At 34.8% G+C, this 20,000-nt stretch overlaps 1 protein-coding gene across 3 annotated transcripts in view; it reads left to right on the top strand.

Annotated features, from left to right (window-relative positions):
- Positions 1-20,000, top strand: part of elp2 (elongator acetyltransferase complex subunit 2) — a 45,609-nt gene that overhangs the window by 23,633 nt on the left and 1,976 nt on the right. For 2 of the 3 annotated variants that reach the window (XM_062047199.1, XM_062047198.1), the window contains exons 11-21: positions 3,501-3,632; positions 3,707-3,856; positions 5,192-5,383; positions 5,668-5,737; positions 5,812-5,907; positions 8,195-8,252; positions 11,947-12,019; positions 12,078-12,261; positions 12,326-12,441; positions 12,512-12,627; positions 15,937-16,038. In XM_062047199.1, coding sequence (XP_061903183.1) covers positions 3,501-3,632; positions 3,707-3,856; positions 5,192-5,383; positions 5,668-5,737; positions 5,812-5,907; positions 8,195-8,252; positions 11,947-12,019; positions 12,078-12,261; positions 12,326-12,441; positions 12,512-12,627; positions 15,937-16,038 — 1,289 coding nt within the window. Of the gene's footprint in view, positions 1-3,500; positions 3,633-3,706; positions 3,857-5,191; positions 5,384-5,667; positions 5,738-5,811; positions 5,908-8,194; positions 8,253-11,946; positions 12,020-12,077; positions 12,262-12,325; positions 12,442-12,511; positions 12,628-15,936; positions 16,039-20,000 lie in introns of those variants that run through there. The other variant, XM_062047201.1, reaches the window with a different exon arrangement.

Here is a 20,000-nt window from a genome sequence, read left to right on the forward strand (position 1 = left end):
AAAATGGCCGATATCTGCGCACCGATACAAGCAGCATGTTTTCTTGTATTTGATATCATGTGCGATACAAGCAGTCCTGCAGCGTGTTGACTTGTGTGTGATATCATGTGCAACACAAGCAGTCTTGCAGCGCATTTACTTGTGTGTGATATCATGTGCGATACAAGCAGTCCTGCAGCGCGTTTACTTGTGTGTGATATCATGTGCGATAAAAACAGTCCTGCAGCGTGTTTACTTGTATGTGATATCATGTGCGATAAAAACAGTCCTGCAGCACGTTTACTTGTATGTGATATCATGTGCGACAAGCAGTCCTGCAGCGTGTTTACTTGCATGTGATATCATGTGCAAACAATCAGTCCTGCAGCGCGTTTACTTGTGTGTGATATCATATGCGAAACAAGCAGTCCTGCAGCGTGTTTACTTGTGTGTGATATCATGTGCGATACAAGCAGTCCTGCAGTGTGTTGACTTGTGTGTGATATCATGTGCGATAAAAACAGTCCTGCAGCGTGTTTACTTGTGTGTGATATCATGTGCGACACAAGCAGTCCTGCAGCATGTTTACTTGTATGTGATATCATGTGCGATACAAGCAGTCCTGCAGCGCGTTTACTTGTGTGTGATATCATGTGTGACACAAGCAGTCCTGCAGCGTGTTTACTTGTGTGTGATATCATGTGCGATAAAAACAGTCCTGCAGCGTGTTTACTTGTATGTGATATCATGTGCGATAAAAACAGTCCTGCAGCGTGTTTACTTGTGTGGGATATCATGTGAGACACAAGCAGTCCATCAGCATGTTTACTTGTATGTGATCTCATGTGCGATACAATCAGTCCTGCAGCACGTTTACTTGTATGTGATATCATGTGCGACACAAGCAGTCCTGCAGCGCGTTTACTTGTGTGTGATATCATGTGCGACACAAGCAGTCCTGCAGCGTGTTTACTTGTGTGTGATATCATGTGCGACACAAGCAGTCCTGCAGTGTGTTTACTTGTGTGTGATATCATGTGCGATACAAGCAGTCCTGCAGTGTGTTTACTTGTGAGTGATATAATGTGCGATAAAAACAGTCCTGCAGAGTGTTTACTTGTATGTGATATGTGCGATAAAAACAGTCCTGCAGCGTGTTTACTTGTATGTGATATCATGTGTGACACAAGCAGTCCTGCAGCGTGTTTACTTGCATGTGATATCATGTGCAAACAAGCAGTCCTGCAGCGCGTTTACTTGTGTGTGATATCGTGTGCGATACAAGCAGTCCTGCAGTGTGTTTACTTGTGTGTGATATCATGTGCGACACAAGCAGTCCTGCAGCGTGTTTACTTGTGTGTGATATCATTTGCGACACAAGCAGTCCTGCAGCGTGTTTACTTGTGTGTGATATCATGTGCGATAAAAACAGTCCTGCAGCGTGTTTACTTGTGTGTGATATCATGTGAGACACAAGCAGTCCATCAGCATGTTTACTTGTATGTGATATCATGTGCGATACAATCAGTCCTGCAGCGCGTTTACTTGTGTGTGATATAATGTGCGACACAAGCAGTCCTGCAGCGCGTTTACTTGTGTGATATCATGTGCGACACAAGCAGTCCTGCAGCGTGTTTATTTTTGTGTGATATAATGTGCGATACAAGCAGTCCTGCAGTGTGTTTACTTGTGTGTGATATCATGTGCGATAAAAACAGTCCTGCAGCATGTTTACTTGTATTTGATATCATGTGCGATACAATCAGTTCTGCAGCGCGTTTACTTGTGTGTGATATCATGTGCGACACAAGCAGTCCTGCAGCGCGTTTACTTGTGTGTGATATCATGTGCGACACAAGCAGTCCTGCAGCATGTTTACTTGTGTGTGATATCATGTGCGACACAAGCAGTCCTGCAGTGTGTTTACTTGTGTGTGATATCATGTGCGATACAAGCAGTCCTGCAGTGTGTTTACTTGTGTGTGATATCATGTGCGATAAAAACAGTCCTGCAGCGTGTTTACTTGTATGTGATATCATGTGCAATAAAAACAATCCTGCAGCGTGTTTACTTGTATGTGATATCATGTGCGACACAAGCAGTCCTGCAGCGTGTTTACTTGCATGTAATATCATGTGCAAACAAGCAGTCCTGCAGCGCGTTTACTTGTGTGTGATATCATGTGCGACACAAGCAGTCCTGCAGCGTGTTTACTTGTGTGTGATATCATGTGCGATACAAGCAGTCCTGCAGTGTGTTTACTTGTGTGTGGTATCATGTGCGATAAAAACAGTCCTGCAGCGTGTTTACTTGTGTGTGATATCATGTGCGACACAAGCAGTCCTGCAGCGTGTTTACTTGCGTGTGATATCATGTGCGACACAAGCAGTCCTGCAGCGTGTTTACTTGTGTGATATCATGTGCGACACAAGCAGTCCTGCAGTGTGTTTACTTGTGTGTGATGTCATGTGCAATATAAGCAGTCCTGCAGTGTGTTTACTTGTGTGTGATATCATGTGCGATAAAAACAGTCCTGCAGCGTGTTTACTTGTATGTGATATCATGTGCGACACAAGCAGTCCTGCAGCGTGTTTACTTGTGTGTGATATCATGTGCGACACAAGCAGTCCTGCAGCGTGTTTACTTGCGTGTGATATCATGTGCGACACAAGCAGTCATGCAGCGTGTTTACTTGCGTGTGATATCATGTGCGACACAAGCAGTCATGCAGCGCGTTTACTTGTGTGTGATATCATGTGCGACACAAGCAGTCCTGCAGCGTGTTGACTTGTGCAAAGCCAGACTGCCAGTTATCATCTAAATGTTCTCCAATCAGCACACCATTTATTCTATTTTAGTCAAAACATACATACAAGGCTATATGCTACTAGCAGCTACACAACAGCTAAGCACACAAGCTACACATATGTAGCACATTTGTCAATATAAACAAGTATCAAATCATTACATTTGCATGTTATTTACATATACAAAGTCTCCAGTAACAAACGTGTCCACATCATTCAACTTACTGTGTCATGAGCTTAGCTTAACTTAATTATTGTGGCAACTAAGTGTCCCAATTACCACTCCACTTCAATTTAAAGACAGCATAAGTCCGTTCCAGCTGATGAATAATAAATAGGTTAGTGTTTTTGTTCTCTATGAGTCATTTCACTTGATCAAATCTTTTCTAACATTCCACACGACAATATAAATGTCTGATTCCTGCTGATATCGTAACTGAATCAATATCGGTATCGGCCAATATAGTAATTGTGGTAGAAGTGCATGTTTGGACACTGCATAGGCCCACTTCGGTGATCAGAGATGACATTTTGGACGGCTGTCACGGATCACTTGTACCCAACAAGCGTGTCTTATCTCTGTGGACATGGAATTGAGCGTCTATCTCATTTCCCGACAGCCTCGCATGTTCATAAGCTAATTAAAGATGGAGGAGATAACGGGCCAAAGTGGGAAATAGATTCTCACCTTAAGTGGCGATGGTCGTCTGTCAGGTGCGTGTGGGCGAGGTTGGCGGCAACACGCTGGGCTTCTACGGCTGCCAGATGAGTCCAGACGGGGCGCAGATCCTCGCTCACGCCTTCCACGGAGCGCTCCACCTGTGGTGCAAGGACCAGAAGGAAGACGTGAGTCCACATTGTCGCCTCCTGTGTTGCCATGGTAACTCTTGATTGATAAGGAACCCTAACAATGCTTCCAGGGAGAGTGGAGGCCTGGCGTGGTCATATCGGGTCACTTTAATGCGGTCCAGGACCTGAGCTGGGACCCTGAGGGGGAATTCATCCTCAGCGTGGGCTCGGACCAGACCACCAGACTCTTCACGCCGTGGAGGAGGAGGGACAGCAAGCAGGTACCAAACACCAGGCAAACATTTGGGAGGATCATCTCTTTGTTTGTATTTATTATCATTTTTCATTTATAGAGGAACATTTTTGTTTGTATTTATTTTCATTTTTCATTTATAGAGGAACATCTTTGTTTGTATTTATTATCATTTTTCATTTATAGAGGAACATCTTTGTTTGTATTTATTATCATTTTTCATTTATAGAGGAACATCTTTGTTTGTATTTATCATTTTTCATTTATAGATATACATCTTTGTTTGTATTTATTTTCATTTATAGAGGAACATCTTTGTTTGTATTTATCATCATTTTTCATTTATAGAGGAACATCTTGGTATTATCATTTTTCATTTATAGAGGAACATCTTGGTATTTATTATCATTTTTCATTTATAGAGGAACATTTTTATATTATCATTTTTCATTTATAGAGGAACATCTTTGTATTTATTATCATTTTTCATTTATAGAGGAACATCTTTGTATTTATCATTTTTCATTTATAGAGGAAGATTTTTGTTTGTATTATCATTTTTCGAGGAACATCTCTTTGTAATTATTATCATTTTTCATTTTTTGAGAAACATCTCTGTTTGTAATTATCATTTTTCATTTATTGAGGAACTTTTATTTGTTTGTATTCATTATAATTTCTCTGTTATTTTTTATTTTTGAGAAACACTTCTTTTTTTATTTTATTCAATTTTTTTATTTACTATTTACTATTTTTTGTATTGTCTTATTTTATCATTAATTTTGAGAAACATCTTTTTGTATTTTTATTGACTATTTCTTGTTTTATTATCTTTTGGGAAACATCATTTTTAAATGTATTATTTCTTTTGATTTGAATTCTGTTTTTTGAAAAACATATTTTTTTAATTGTATCATTTTTTTAAGAAACTTCTCATTTCAAATTTTACTATTATTTTTTATTTTTATTTTTATTCTGTTTTTTGAAAAACATATTTTTTAATCTTATTATTTTTTTAAGAAACATCTCTTTTAATATTATTTTAATTTTTTTTTTGAGAAACATCTCTTTTTTTAATGTGATTATTTTTCATTTACCATTATTTTATTTATCATTTTATTACTTTACATTTTTTAAAGAAACATCTCATTTAAAATGTTACTATTTCTTTTTATTGTATTTATTTTATTTTTATTCAGTTTTTTGAAAAACATCTCATTTTAAATTGTATTATTTATTATTTAATTTATTATCTATTTTCTTTGTTAAGAAACATCTCTTTCTACAAATTATTATTATTATTATTATTTTATTTATTTTGCTTTTTTGAGGAACATCTCTGACTGCGTCTCGCTCCCTGCAGGCCACCTGGCACGAGATCTCGCGTCCGCAGATCCACGGCTACGACATGCAGTGCCTGGCTATGGTCGGGAGGTTCCGCTTTGTGTCCGGTGCCGACGAAAAGGTGCTGCGGGTCTTCCAGGCGCCGCGTAATTTCGTGGAGAACTTTGCCAACATCTCTGGGAGGTCCAAGGAGGAGCTGCTGGCATCGAGCGTGAGTCCAGCACAGTGGAACCTGGATTTACCAACTTAATTGCCTCTTGAACATAACAAGGTGTACACACACAGAACACCCTATGGTGCCCTCACAAAGAATCAGAAATCACACAACTTGACTTTATAAACCATGTTGCTGCAATAATAAATATTTTAAAAAGTAAACTCCGCCCACAATGGAGCCGAGGAGAAAGCAGTAGACAGAGCGGGTGCGGGAGGGGGGGCAGACATACCTGTAGCATCTGTGAAGTAAGTCTGCTCTGGCATGGTTTGTGTCCTCAGGACTGCGTGGGCCTGCCTGAAGGAGCCAGCACACCTGCTCTGGGGTTGTCCAACAAGGCCGTCTTTCAAGGTGCAGAAAAGAAACCATTCATGTGCTCCGTCAATCCGGCCACGTCTGACCAAAAGGTCTTTCTCAAACTGCAGGGGACTTGTCGTCCGGAGCCAGAGGAGACCAGCAGCAGTTGAACAGCGTCTCCGAGCAGTACCAGGAGTCCTACTTCCAACCCATCAACATGAACGGTACTTTCATTGGCTTGCTGGCATAGAAGGGGGCGGGGTTTACTGGGCACAAGGTCGCTTCAAGTTATTAGAAGTGCATTAGCTTTGATTAGACCCTTTAAGAGGAGGTCTGGTTTAGTTTTTGCCTCATCCCTCACTCACATTGGAATGAAGACTGAGTAAAGAATGCCTGACGATGGCATTTCCTCCACTTATTAGTACAAAAGAGAAAGAGATGATGCAGTATTATCTGCTCACAGATGGTTGCTTGAGCACACTGCAGCTAGTCTTGGATAAATAACCAACCCCTACTAATTGATGCTTTAGTCACACGCAGGATTCTCACAGGAATGAGGGAAAATCTAATCCAGACCATTTTTTGTGTGTGTAGCTTCAATGCTAATGAGCTGTATTTGTTTATCTCTAGGAAGCACTTTTGTGTACTTGATCCACTTTTGACATACACACAACGTAATAGATGTCACATATCACATACAACATTGAATGTTAGCAACACTAGCTTAGCTATGTGCGCTACATGCTAACATTACTTTTTAACACCATGCTAGGTTAGCGACACTAGCGTAGCCATGTGAGCCACGTGCTAACATCAAATTTTATCGTCATGCTAGGTTAGCAACGCTAGCAGGGCATTGTGAGCCACATGCTAACATTACATTTTTACCATCATGCTACATCGGTAAGCAACGCTAGCAAGGCTATTTGAGCCACGTGCTGACATAATTTTCTTCAACGTCATGTTAGGTTAGCAACAGTAGCATAGCTTTGTCAGCTACATGCTAACATTGCATTTTGACATGCTAGTTTAGCAACAGTAGTATGGCTATATGAGCTGCATGCTACCTTTACATTTTAATATAGTGTTGCCAACCTAGCATGGCTTTGTCAGCTACATGCTAACATTACATTTTAACATAACGCGAGGTTAACAACATTAGCATAGCTTTGTCAGCTACATTCTACTATTACATTAACATCATGTTAAGTTAGCAAGAATAGCATGGCTTTGTCAGCTACATGCTACCATTGCATTTTGACATCATGGTAGGTTGGCAACATTAGCATAGCTTTGTCTGCTATGTGCTAACATTACATTTTAACATCATGCTAGATTAACAACATTAGCATAGCTTTGTCAGCTACATGCTACTATTACATTAACGTCATGCTAAGTTAGCAAGAATAGCATAGCTTTGTCAGCTACATGCTACCATTGTATTTTGACATGGTAGGTTAGCAGCATTAGCATAGTTTTGTCAGCTACATGCTAACATTGCATTTTGACATGCTAGTTTAGCAACAGTAGTATGGCTATATGAGCTGCATGCTACCTTTACATTTTAATATAGTGTTGCCAACCTAGCATGGCTTTGTCAGCTACATGCTAACATTACATTTTAACATAATGCGAGGTTAACAACATTAGCATAGCTTTGTCAGCTACATTCTACTATTACATTAACATCATACTAAGTTAGCAAGAATAGCATGGCTTTGTCAGCTACATGCTACCATTGCATTTTGACATCATGGTAGGTTGGCAACAGTAGCATAGCTTTGTCTGCTGCATGCTAACATTACATTTTAACATCATGCTAGGTCAGCAACACTAACAGGGCTTTTTCAGCTACATCTTAACATTACATGCTAACATTTATTCTAGTTTAGCAACCTTAGCATAGCTTTGTCAGCTACATGCTATCATTAAATTTTAACATCATGCTAGGTTAGCAACACTAGCATTACTTTGTCGGCTACATGCTTACATTACATTTTGACAACATGCTAGGTTAGCAACACTAGCATGCTATGTGAGTCAAGGACTATTATCACTGGAGGACTTGAGAAGGGATGGCTAAGCATGCTATAAACACACACACAGAGAGAGCTGGACGACACAAGAGGCTAACCGCTAAAGCTTCAACTGCGTGATCGACCCAGATGTCGATACTATTGATAACTAGTATACTATCAGTAAACAATACTAAAATGATTCGATCGATATTTTTATTGTTCTTACTACAGATCATTTTCTAGCGTTTTTGTTATTGTTTACAAAGTGAGGGAGTAAGTCCATGGATACATGAAGGTATACATTCAATACCGCACATCATCTGCTAGCAAATTATACATATATTAAAATACATTTTCACTTCTAATATCTATTGTCAAATTATCGGACTGGAAATTGGATCGAACCTGAGGCCAAAACATTTGGATCATGATTGGAGTCTAAATGTGTTGACAGGGACTTTCCTGGTGAACATTATTGTCTGTTTATGTGCAGAACCTCCACCAGAAGATCACCTGCTCCAGAACACGCTTTGGCCCGAGGTCCAGAAACTGTGAGTATCCACGGAGACGACGCTAAATCTGTGAGCACGTCCTCCTTTATTGCTACGGGACAAAAAGACAAGACCATATGTTTCAGGGCAACTGCACTTTTTGGGAGATTCAGTCACAATCCTTATGCGAGACAACAACAACACATACGTTTTTTTTTTATGCATTCTAAGTCGTAAAATACAGCAAGTACGAGGTGGCTAACAATGTAACTAACGGGAGTACTCATATTAGCCCTCTAAAACATCCAAAATATGCCTAAAATACTCCATTTACATGTCGTGACCTGAATATTGACCATTAGCGATAATGTTATTATAAGCGCTAACGCAGAGGAACTACTTTTAGCGACGCATTGATCCTAGAGCGCTAACTAGCTTATGCTGCTATATTGACATATTGAGCTGCTGCATCGCCTCTGAGTTGGTGAAAGTTAATTCTAGATTTTAAATCATGCCTCTCACCTGGATAGTAGAAGGTTGTGGCCATAAACTGAGAAGTTGGTGAGCTTTGGCATCCAACTTAAACCCGGAGATGGCGAGAAAAACACGAAAAAAATGCTTGTTGGCGGCACCCTTTTTTTAACCTGAGTGAGGATTTTGAAACATTTTTAATCTAAACAGGAAGATATAAACAGTCCGTGGCATCCCAGTGAGAGCAGACATTATATAGTAAGTGATTGTTTTATTATGTTTGCATTTCTTGTTTAGCACTTAGCAATACTGCTTATCTCTTTGTAATTATCATTTTTTGAGGAACTTCTCTGTGTTTGTGATTATCATTTTTCATTTATTGAGGAACATTTATTTGTTTGTATTTATTATAATTTCTCTATTATTTTTAATGTTATTTTTTATTTTTGAGAAATTTAATTACATTTTTTAATTTTAGTATTGTCTTTTATTTATTTATTTTTACTATCTTTTGGAAAACAATTTTTAAATGTATTATTTATTTTGATTTTATTTTTATTCTGTTTTTTGAAAAACATATTTTGTAATTGTATTATTTTTTAAGAAACATCTCTTTTTAATTGTAGTTTATCATTTTTTAAAGAAACATATTTAAAATGTTACTATTTATTTGTATTTTTATTCTGTTTTTTGAAAAACATATTTAAATGTAATTATTTTTTAAGAAACATCTCTTCTTTAATAGAATTATTTTTTATAATTTTTCATTTTATTTTTTAAAGAAACATCTCATTTAAAATTTGACTATTTATTTTTACTTTATTTTATTTTTATTCTGTTTTTTTTAAAAATATCTCCTTTTAATTGTAGTATTTTTTGAGAAACATCTCTTTTTAACATGATTATTATTCATTTATTATTATTTTATTTATCATTTTATTATTTAAGATTTTTTAAAGAAACATCTCATCTAAAATGTTACTATTTTTTTAAATTGTATTTATTATTTTATTTTTATTCAGTTTTTTGAAAAACAACTCATTTTAAATTGTATTATTTGTTATTAATTTATTATCTATTTTCTTTGTCAAGAAACATCTCTTTTTACATATTATTATTATTATTGTATTTATTTAGTTTTTTTGATGAGGCGTTTCACTCCCTGCAGGCCACCTGGCACGAGATCTGGCGTCCGCCATGCAGTGCACTTAGCGATACTGCTTATCACTCGGCTTGTGACACTTGTAGATCATCCTCCTTATATTCAGGCTCAAAATGATAAGTTTGTGGATCATCATCCATCCCACAGTAGTCTTTTTCTGCCAGGATTAGTAGTGTTGTTGTTGAAAGGGAAAGCGAACGTTGTGATGCGTCTGTGAAATGCTTCAAATGCCAAAAATAGGTAAATATGCCATGTTAGCATGAATGTTACTACATGACATTTTTTAAAATGCTTTATATGCGGAATAAGGCGACCCCTCCATTGTTAGCTGCCTTTTGCTAATGTTGATTTAGGAGTTAGATGCATGAAAACTATGTTATTTTCTTACGTAAGGATTGTGAATGATACAAACAAGTGCCTTTAAGAAAACAGAGTATTACTACTATTATTACTGCAGTGTTTGTTAGTATTAAAAATATCTTAAATGGCGCCTGGATGACATTTGGGTTTTGTATTACTGTGTCGCACGTTTATCACGTTTATTATGTTTCTTTGAAGTAACGTCCTCTGAGGCGACATCAGAATCAATCAGGATTTTGTTAAAGGTTTCCAATGCAGCAAGGCGGCAAGATGGAATTGTTTGTTTGCTTTGGGCCCCGAGGCCTAATTGCATGTGAAAAAGATGCTCTCGCCTCCTTTTCATCATTCCGCTTCCTGTCAAATGCATGCACACACACTACATGCTGTGTGAGTGTATGTATGTATATATATATATATATATATATATATATATACAGGTATATATAGCCTGCCATTACAAGTCTTTTTGGCATAAATGAGGTGACGTATATGGTTGCATTCCATTGCATCATTTCCTGCACATAACAAAACTCCATTGGGAGACTGCTGGATTTGAGCTTCCTAATAATAATTGTTGAATTTTTTATTATGAAAAAAATTATAATATATATATGTATATTGAAATATGTATATGTATATATTTATATATATTGAAATATATATATATTTAAATATACATATACGTATGTATGTATTATACAGTATATATTATATGTAATATAGTACATATAATATACATATTAATATTGATATGAATATATGTATATGTTATATATATTCATATAAAATATATTCATATATAATATTAACTAATATATATGATATATCCATGAATATTAATATATGATGTACACATAAAAAAATATATATTTTCTACATATATAAATTAAAGATTATATATTTAATACAAAACAGATAAATGAAGAAACATTATATATTCATATATATATTTATATATATGAATATATAATTTTTCTTCATATATATATAATATGTATATATATATATATACGAATATATAATTTTTCTTCATTTATCTGTTTTGTATAAAAATATATCATCTTTAAATTATTTATATAGAAAATATATAATTTTTTATGTGTATATCATATTAATATTTATGGCTATATCATATACATTATTTAATATGAATATTATATATATATATATGTATATATCCATCCATCCATTTTCTACCGCTTGTCCCTTTTGGGGTCGCGGGGGGTGCTGAAACCTATCTCAGCTACAATCGGGCGGAAGGCGGGGTACACCCTGGACAATATATATATATATACGAATATATCAATTTTCTTCATTTATCTGTTTTGTATTAAATATACCATCTTTAAATTATTTATATAGAAAATGTATAATTTTTTATGTGTATATCATATTAATATTTATGGATATATCATATACATTATTTAATATGAATATTATATATTATTATATGTTATATGTACATATATAAAATATACATATATTCATATAAATATAATGTATATATTATATGTACTATATTACATATAATATATACTGTATAATTTATATTACATATGTATATTTAAATACATATATATATATACATATTAAAGATTAACATATGATATATAAATATAAAAAATATATGTTTTCTATATATATAAATAATTGAAAGATGATATATATTTGATTAATAATAAAAAAAGATAAGACCTTGTAATAAATCATGCTCCTCACCTGCCTGGCCGTGATCACATGACCCTCCTGTGTGTCCTTCAGGTACGGCCACGGCTTCGAGATGTACTGCCTGGCGTCCGACAGCGCCAGGACGGCGGTGGCGTCGGCGTGCAAGGTGAGCGGCGGCACACGTGGGAGCGCTTCCAAGCACACAGTGTCTTGTCCTCTGGCAGGCGTCCAAGGCGGAGCATGCCTCCGTGCTGCTGTGGAGCGCCACCACCTGGCGCCAGCTGCAGGCGCTGGCGTGCCACGCCCTCACCGTCACCCAGATGGCCTTCTCCCCGGACTCCCTGCTCCTGCTGGCCGTCTCCAGAGACCGCACCTGGTCGTTGTGGCGCCGCCGCGACCTCGCCTCAGGTGAGCCCGGCGCTATGGCGCCCTTTGTTGCCATGACGACGGCCTGACGTTTGTCACCACGCAGACTTCCTGCTGCAGGCGCACACCCACACCCACACCGCCGTGCACACACGCATCATCTGGTCATGTGACTGGACCCACGACAGTCGCTACTTTGCCACCTCCAGTCGGGACAAGAAGGTAGTGACATCACTTGTAGTACTTGTAGTACTTGTAGTACTTGTAGTAGTACTCGTGTGTGTGTGTGCAGGTGATAGTATGGGGACCGTGTACCTTGGACCACATCAAGCCCTGTTCCTCCATCTTGGATGTGGGCGACTCTGCCACCGCTGTAGCTTTCTGCCCTCAACCCTGCTCTGACAACATGTACTATTACTACTACTTGTACTACTTTCTCCTCTGCCACTACATGAGATAATACTTCTACCTCCACAAACATTCTACTTTTAACACTCCTGTGTGAAAGTACAATTACTAATACTAAATATGGTAATACTACTACCAACAATATCACTACAACCACTCTTAATAATACTAGTACTATCACTTTTACTGCTATTATAGCTGCCTTCTACCTATACTGTTAGTAGTATTTCTGCAAATGCTATTAACACAACTAGTATTTCTTGTACTACTATATTTACTAATACTTGTACTTCCACAAACATTGTACTTTTAATACTCCCGTGTGGAAGTACAATTACTAATACTAAATATGGTAATACTACTACCAACAATATCACTACAACTACTTTTAATACTCCCGTGTGGAAGTACAATTACTAATACTAAATATGGTAATACTACTACCAACAATATCACTACAACCACTCTTAATAATACTAGTACTATCACTTTTACTGCTATTACAGCTGCCTTCTACCAATACTATTAGTAGTATTTCTGCAAATACTATTAACACAACTAGTATTTATTGTACTACATTATTACTACAACATTTACTACTACTTGTACTTCCACAAACATTGTACTTTTAACACTCCTGTGTAGAAGTACAATTACTAATACTAAATATGGTAATAGTACCGCTATTAGTACTGCCAACAATATCACTACAACCACTCTTAATAATACTAGTACTATCACTTTTACTGCTTCTCATGCACTATTACAGCTGCCTTCTACCTATACTGTTAGTAGTATTTCTGCAAATGCTATTAAAGGGAAACTTCGGTTTTTTTCAACCTGGGCCCTGTTTTCATAATTTTTTCTGTATATATGAGTGCTGGATAAAACATTTTTTGAGGTCGCGCCAGTATTGAGCAGGGCAGGCAGCCTCCAGCCCAGCTAACGCTCGTACACAGGGCAAATGGCTCTCGTCAAAATTCGGCCTATAAACATGCATTTTTTTCACACTGACAGGCTCAGATAGTTACAATGAGTGTCCGACAACATACTAGAAAGGAGAAATTAACGTATGTCTCTACCTTTAGCTGGAGATCGCTGTATGTTGTGAGCTGTGTCCAAATCTCACCACGCTACAAATCTCGTTCCGAAATCTCGCGATAACTCGCGACAAATCAAATCGTCCACATCAGGCAAAAATTCAGCCATGACAGACAAACAAACAAACTTTTCTATAAAACTAAAATAACAGTCTTCGGTAATCCAACAGAAAATCACTTCAGTCATCTCTCTTCACCTCAGTCAGGTAACTGTTTTTCCACCGGTGTTTTGTCGCGAGTTATCGCGAGATTTCGGAACGAGATTTGTAGCGTGGTGAGATTTGGACACAGCTCACAACATACAGCGATCTCCAGCTAAAGGTAGAGACATACGTTAATTTCTCCTTTCTAGTATGTTGTCGGACACTCATTGTAACTATCTGAGCCTGTCAGTGTGAAAAAAATGCATGTTTATAGGCCGAATTTTGACGAGAGCCATTTGCCCTGTGTACGAGCGTTAGCTGGGCTGGAGGCTGCCTGCCCTGCTCAATACTGGCGCGACCTCAAAAAATGTTTTATCCAGCACTCACATATACAGAAAAAATTATGAAAACAGGGCCCAGGTTGAAAAAAACCGAAGTTTCCCTTTAACACAACTAGTATTTCTTGTACTACTACAACATTTACTACTACTTGTACTTCCACAAACATTGTACTTTTAATACTCCTGTGTGGAAGTACAATTACCAATACTAATAAATATGGTAATACTACCGCTATTAGTACTACCAACAATATCACTACAACCACTCTTAATAATACTAGTACTATCACTTTTACTGCTATTACATCTGCCTTCTACCAATACTATTAGTAGTATTTCTAATACTTCTTTCTGCAAATGCTATTAACACAACTAGTATTTCTTGTACTACATTACTACTACTTGTACTTCCACAAACATTGTACTTTTAATACTCCCGTGTGGAAGTACAATTACTAATACTAAATATGGTAATACTACTACCAACAATATCACTACAACCACTTTTAATACTCCCGTGTGGAAGTACAATTACTAATACTAAATATGGTAATACTACTACCAACAATATCACTACAACTACTTTTAATACTCCCGTGTGAAAGTACAATTACTAATACTAAATATGGTAATACTACTACCAACAATATCACTACAACTACTTTTAATACTCCCGTGTGGAAGTACAATTACTAATACTAAATATGGTAATACTACTACCAACAATATCACTACAACTACTTTTAATACTCCCGTGTGAAAGTACAATTACTAATACTAAATATGGTAATACTACTACCAACAATATCACTACAACTACTTTTAATACTCCCGTGTGGAAGTACAATTACTAATACTAAATATGGTAATACTACTACCAACAATATCACTACAACTACTTTTAATACTCCCGTGTGAAAGTACAATTACTAATACTAAATATGGTAATACTACTACCAACAATATCACTACAACTACTTTTAATACTCCCGTGTGAAAGTACAATTACTAATACTAAATATGGTAATACTACTACCAACAATATCACTACAACTACTTTTAATACTCCCGTGTGAAAGTACAATTACTAATACTAAATATGGTAATACTACTACCAACAATATCACTACAACTACTTTTAATACTCCCGTGTGAAAGTACAATTACTAATACTAAATATGGTAATACTACTACCAACAATATCACTACAACCACTCTTAATAATACTAGTACTATCACTTTTACTGCTATTACAGCTGCCTTCTACCAGTACTGTCAGTAGTATTTCTAATACTTCTTTCTGCAGATGCTATTAACACAACTAGTATTTACGGTACTACATTACTACTACTTGTACTTCCGCAATGACTTTAGTTACTACTTCCGGTAGTAAATACTACCCATATTTCTACCGCTAATACTTTTACTACAACTACTACTAATAGTAGTCGTACTGCTATTAAATGCAGGGATCATCAACTACTATATGTAAAATACTGCTACTAATCATCATTCTAATACTTCTGTTCAATACTGCAATGACTATTTCTAGTACTCATGGAAATACTACAACCATAAGTACTACAACTGCTACTTCTAATACAACTGTTAGTACTATTCATACAAATTGTAGTACTGCTTCAATAACTTGTAATACTACCAGTTGTACTACTCCACTCACTCCTGTTCCTACTTGAAGTAGTAATACTGCTGTTGTGTACTCAGGTACGTGGCAGCGGTGGGTTTGGACTGTGGCAAGATCGTGTTGTACGGCTGGTCACATGACCTACCACAGGACTGGATCACGCTGGGACAAACTGACGCCTCGTATCCTTACTGCCGCAATACTACCTCTACTTCCATACCAGCACCTGTCAATGTCAGGTGAGCATGTACTAACACTGTACATGGTACTACAAAGTATTCATGTTGTAGTACTATTATAGATTCATATGGTGGTACTATCAAGTATCAATGGAGTAGTATTCTCTAGTGTTAATGTGGTAGTAATACCATCAAGTATACATGTACATGGTACTACAAAGTATTAATGTTGTAGTACTATTATAGATTAATATGGTGGTACTATCAAGTATCAATGGAGTAGTATTCTCTAGTGTTAATGTGGTAGTAATACCATCAAGTATACATGTACATGGTACTACAAAGTATTAATGTTGTAGTACTATTATAGATTAATATGGTGGTACTATCAAGTATCAATGGAGTAGTATTCTCAAGTGTTAATGTGGTAGTAATACCATCAAGTATACATGTACATGGTACTACAAAGTATTAATGTTGTAGTACTATTATGGATTAATATAGTAGTACTATGAAGGATGCATGTAGTAGTACTATCAAGTATTAATGTACAGAGTACTTCATATTAATGTAATAATACTATTATGGAAGAATATAGTAGTACTATCAAGTATTAATGTACAGAGTACTTCATATTAATGTAATAGTACTATTATGGAAGAATATAGTAGTACTATCAAGTATTATTGTACATAGTACTACAAAGTGTTAATGTTGTAGTACTATTATAGATTAATATAGTAGTACTATCAATGATGAATGTAGTAGTATCAAGTATTATTGTACACAGTACTACAAAGTATTCATGTTGTAGTGCTATTATAGATTAATATAGTACTAGTATCAATGGAGTAGTATTACCAAGTATTAATGTGGTAGTAATACCATCAAGTATACATGTATATGGTACTACAAAGTATTGATGTTGTAGTACTATTATAGATTAATATAATACCAATGTAGTATTATTATCAAGTATTAATGTACACAGTACTACAAAGTATTCATGTTGTTGTACTATTATAGATTAACATAATACTACTATCAATGTAGTCTTATTATCAAGTATTAATGTACATAGTACTACAAGGTATTAATGTTGTAGTGCTATTATAGATTAATATAGGACTACTATCAAGTATCAATGGAGTAGTATTACCAATTATTAATGTAGTTGTAATACCATCAAGTATACATGTATATGGTACTACAAAGTATTAATGTTGTAGTACTATTATGGATGAATGTAGTAGTACTATCAAGTATTGATGTAGTAGTACTATCAAGTATACATGTACATAGTACTAAAAAGTATTAATGTTGTAGTACTATTATAGATTAATATGGTGGTACTATCAAGTATCAATGGAGTAGTATTCCCTAGTGTTAATGTGGTAGTAATACCATCAAGTATACATGTACATGGTACTACAAAGTATTAATGTTGTAGTACTATTATGGATTAATATAGTAGTACTATGAAGGATGCATGTAGTAGTACTATCAATTATTAATGTACAGAGTACTTCATATTAATGTAATAATACTATTATGGAAGAATATAGTAGTACTATCAAGTATTAATGTACAGAGTACTTCATATTAATGTAATAGTACTATTATGGAAGAATATAGTAGTACTATCAAGTATTACTGTACATAGTACTACAAAGTGTTAATGTTGTAGTACTATTATAGATTAATATAGTAGTACTATCAATGATGAATGTAGTATTATCAAGTATTATTGTACACAGTACTACAAAGTATTCATGTTGTAGTGCTATTATAGATTAATACAGTACTAGTATCAATGGAGTAGTATTACCAAGTATTAATGTGGTAGTAATACCATCAAGTATACATGTATATGGTACTACAAAGTATTGATGTTGTAGTACTATTATAGATTAATATAATACTACTATCAATGTAGTATTATTATCAAGTATTAATGTACACAGTAAGTACTACAAAGTATTCATGTTGTTGTACTATTATAGATTAATATAATACTACTATCAATGTAGTCGTATTATCAAGTATTAATGTACATAGTACTACAAGGTATTAATGTTGTAGTACTATTATAGATTAATATAGTGGTACTATCAAGTATCAATGGAGTAGTATTCTCAAGTGTTAATGTGGTAGTAATACCATCAAGTATACATGTACATGGTACTACAAAGTATTAATGTTGTAGTACTATTATGGATTAATATAGTAGTACTATGAAGGATGCATGTAGTAGTACTATCAAGTATTAATGTACAGAGTACTTCATATTAATGTAATAATACTATTATGGAAGAATATAGTAGTACTATCAAGTATTAATGGACAGAGTACTTCATATCAATGTAATAGTACTATTATGGAATAATATAGTAGTACTATCAAGTATTATTGTACATAGTACTACAAAGTATTAATGTTGTAGTACTATTATAGATTAATATAGTAGTACCATCAATGATGAATGTAGTAGTATCAAGTATTATTGTACACAGTACTACAAAGTATTCATGTTGTAGTGCTATTATAGATTAATATAGTACTAGTATCAATGGAGTAGTATTACCAAGTATTAATGTGGTAGTAATACCATCAAGTATACATGTATATGGTACTACAAAGTATTGATGTTGTAGTACTATTATAGATTAATATAATACTACTATCAATGTAGTATTATTATCAAGTATTAATGTACACAGTACTACAAAGTATTCATGTTGTTGTACTATTATAGATTAATATAATACTACTATCAATGTAGTCGTATTATCAAGTATTAATGTACATAGTACTACAAGGTATTAATGTTGTAGTGCTATTATAGATTAATATAGGACTACTATCAAGTATCAAAGGAGTAGTATTACCAATTATTAATGTAGTTGTAATACCATCAAGTATACATGTATATGGTACTACAAAGTATTAATGTTGTAGTACTATTATGGATGAATGTAGTAGTACTATCAAGTATTGATGTAGTAGTACTATCAAGTATACATGTACATAGTACTACAAAGTATTAATGTAATAGTACTATTATGGATGAATGTAGTAGTACTATCAAGTATTGATGTAGTACTACTATCAAGTATACATGTACAGAGTACTACAAAGTATTAATGCTGTAGTACTATTATAGATTAATATAGTAGTACTATCAATGATGAATGTAGTATCAAGTATTATTGTACACAGTACTACAAAGTATTCATGTTGTAGTACTATTATTGATTAATATAGTAGTACTATCAATGATGAATGTAGTAGTAGTATCAAGTATTATTGTACACAGTACTACAAAGTATTCATGTTGTAGTGCTATTATAGATTAATATAGTACTACTATCAAGTATCAATGGAGTAGTATTACCAATTATTAATGTGGTAGTAATACCATCAAGTATACATGTACATGGTACTACAAAGTATTAATGTTGTAGTACTATTATGGATTAATATAGTAGTACTATCAAGGATGCATGTAGTAGTACTATTAAGTATTAATGTACAGAGTACTTCAAAGTATTAATGCAATAGTACTATTATGGAAGAATATAGTAGTACTATCAAGTATACATGTACATAGTACTACAAAGTATTAATGTAATAGTACTATTATGGAAGAATGTAGTAGTACTATCAAGTATTGATGTAGTAGTACTATCAAGTATACATGTGCAGAGTACTACAAAGTATTAATGCTGTAGTACTACTATAGATTAATATAGTAGTACTATCAATGATGAATGTAGTAGTAGTATTATCAAGTATTATTGTACACAGTACTACAAAGTATTCATGTTGCAGTACTATTATAGATTAATATAGTACTACTATCAAGTAACAATGGAGTAGTATTACCAATTATTAATGTGGTAGTAATACCATCAAGTATACATGTACATGGTACTACAAAGTATTAATGTTGTAGTACTATTATG

This window comes from Entelurus aequoreus, linkage group LG05, assembly GCF_033978785.1.
Source record: "Entelurus aequoreus isolate RoL-2023_Sb linkage group LG05, RoL_Eaeq_v1.1, whole genome shotgun sequence".
In the NCBI taxonomy this organism is placed as follows: Eukaryota; Metazoa; Chordata; class Actinopteri; order Syngnathiformes; family Syngnathidae; genus Entelurus; species Entelurus aequoreus.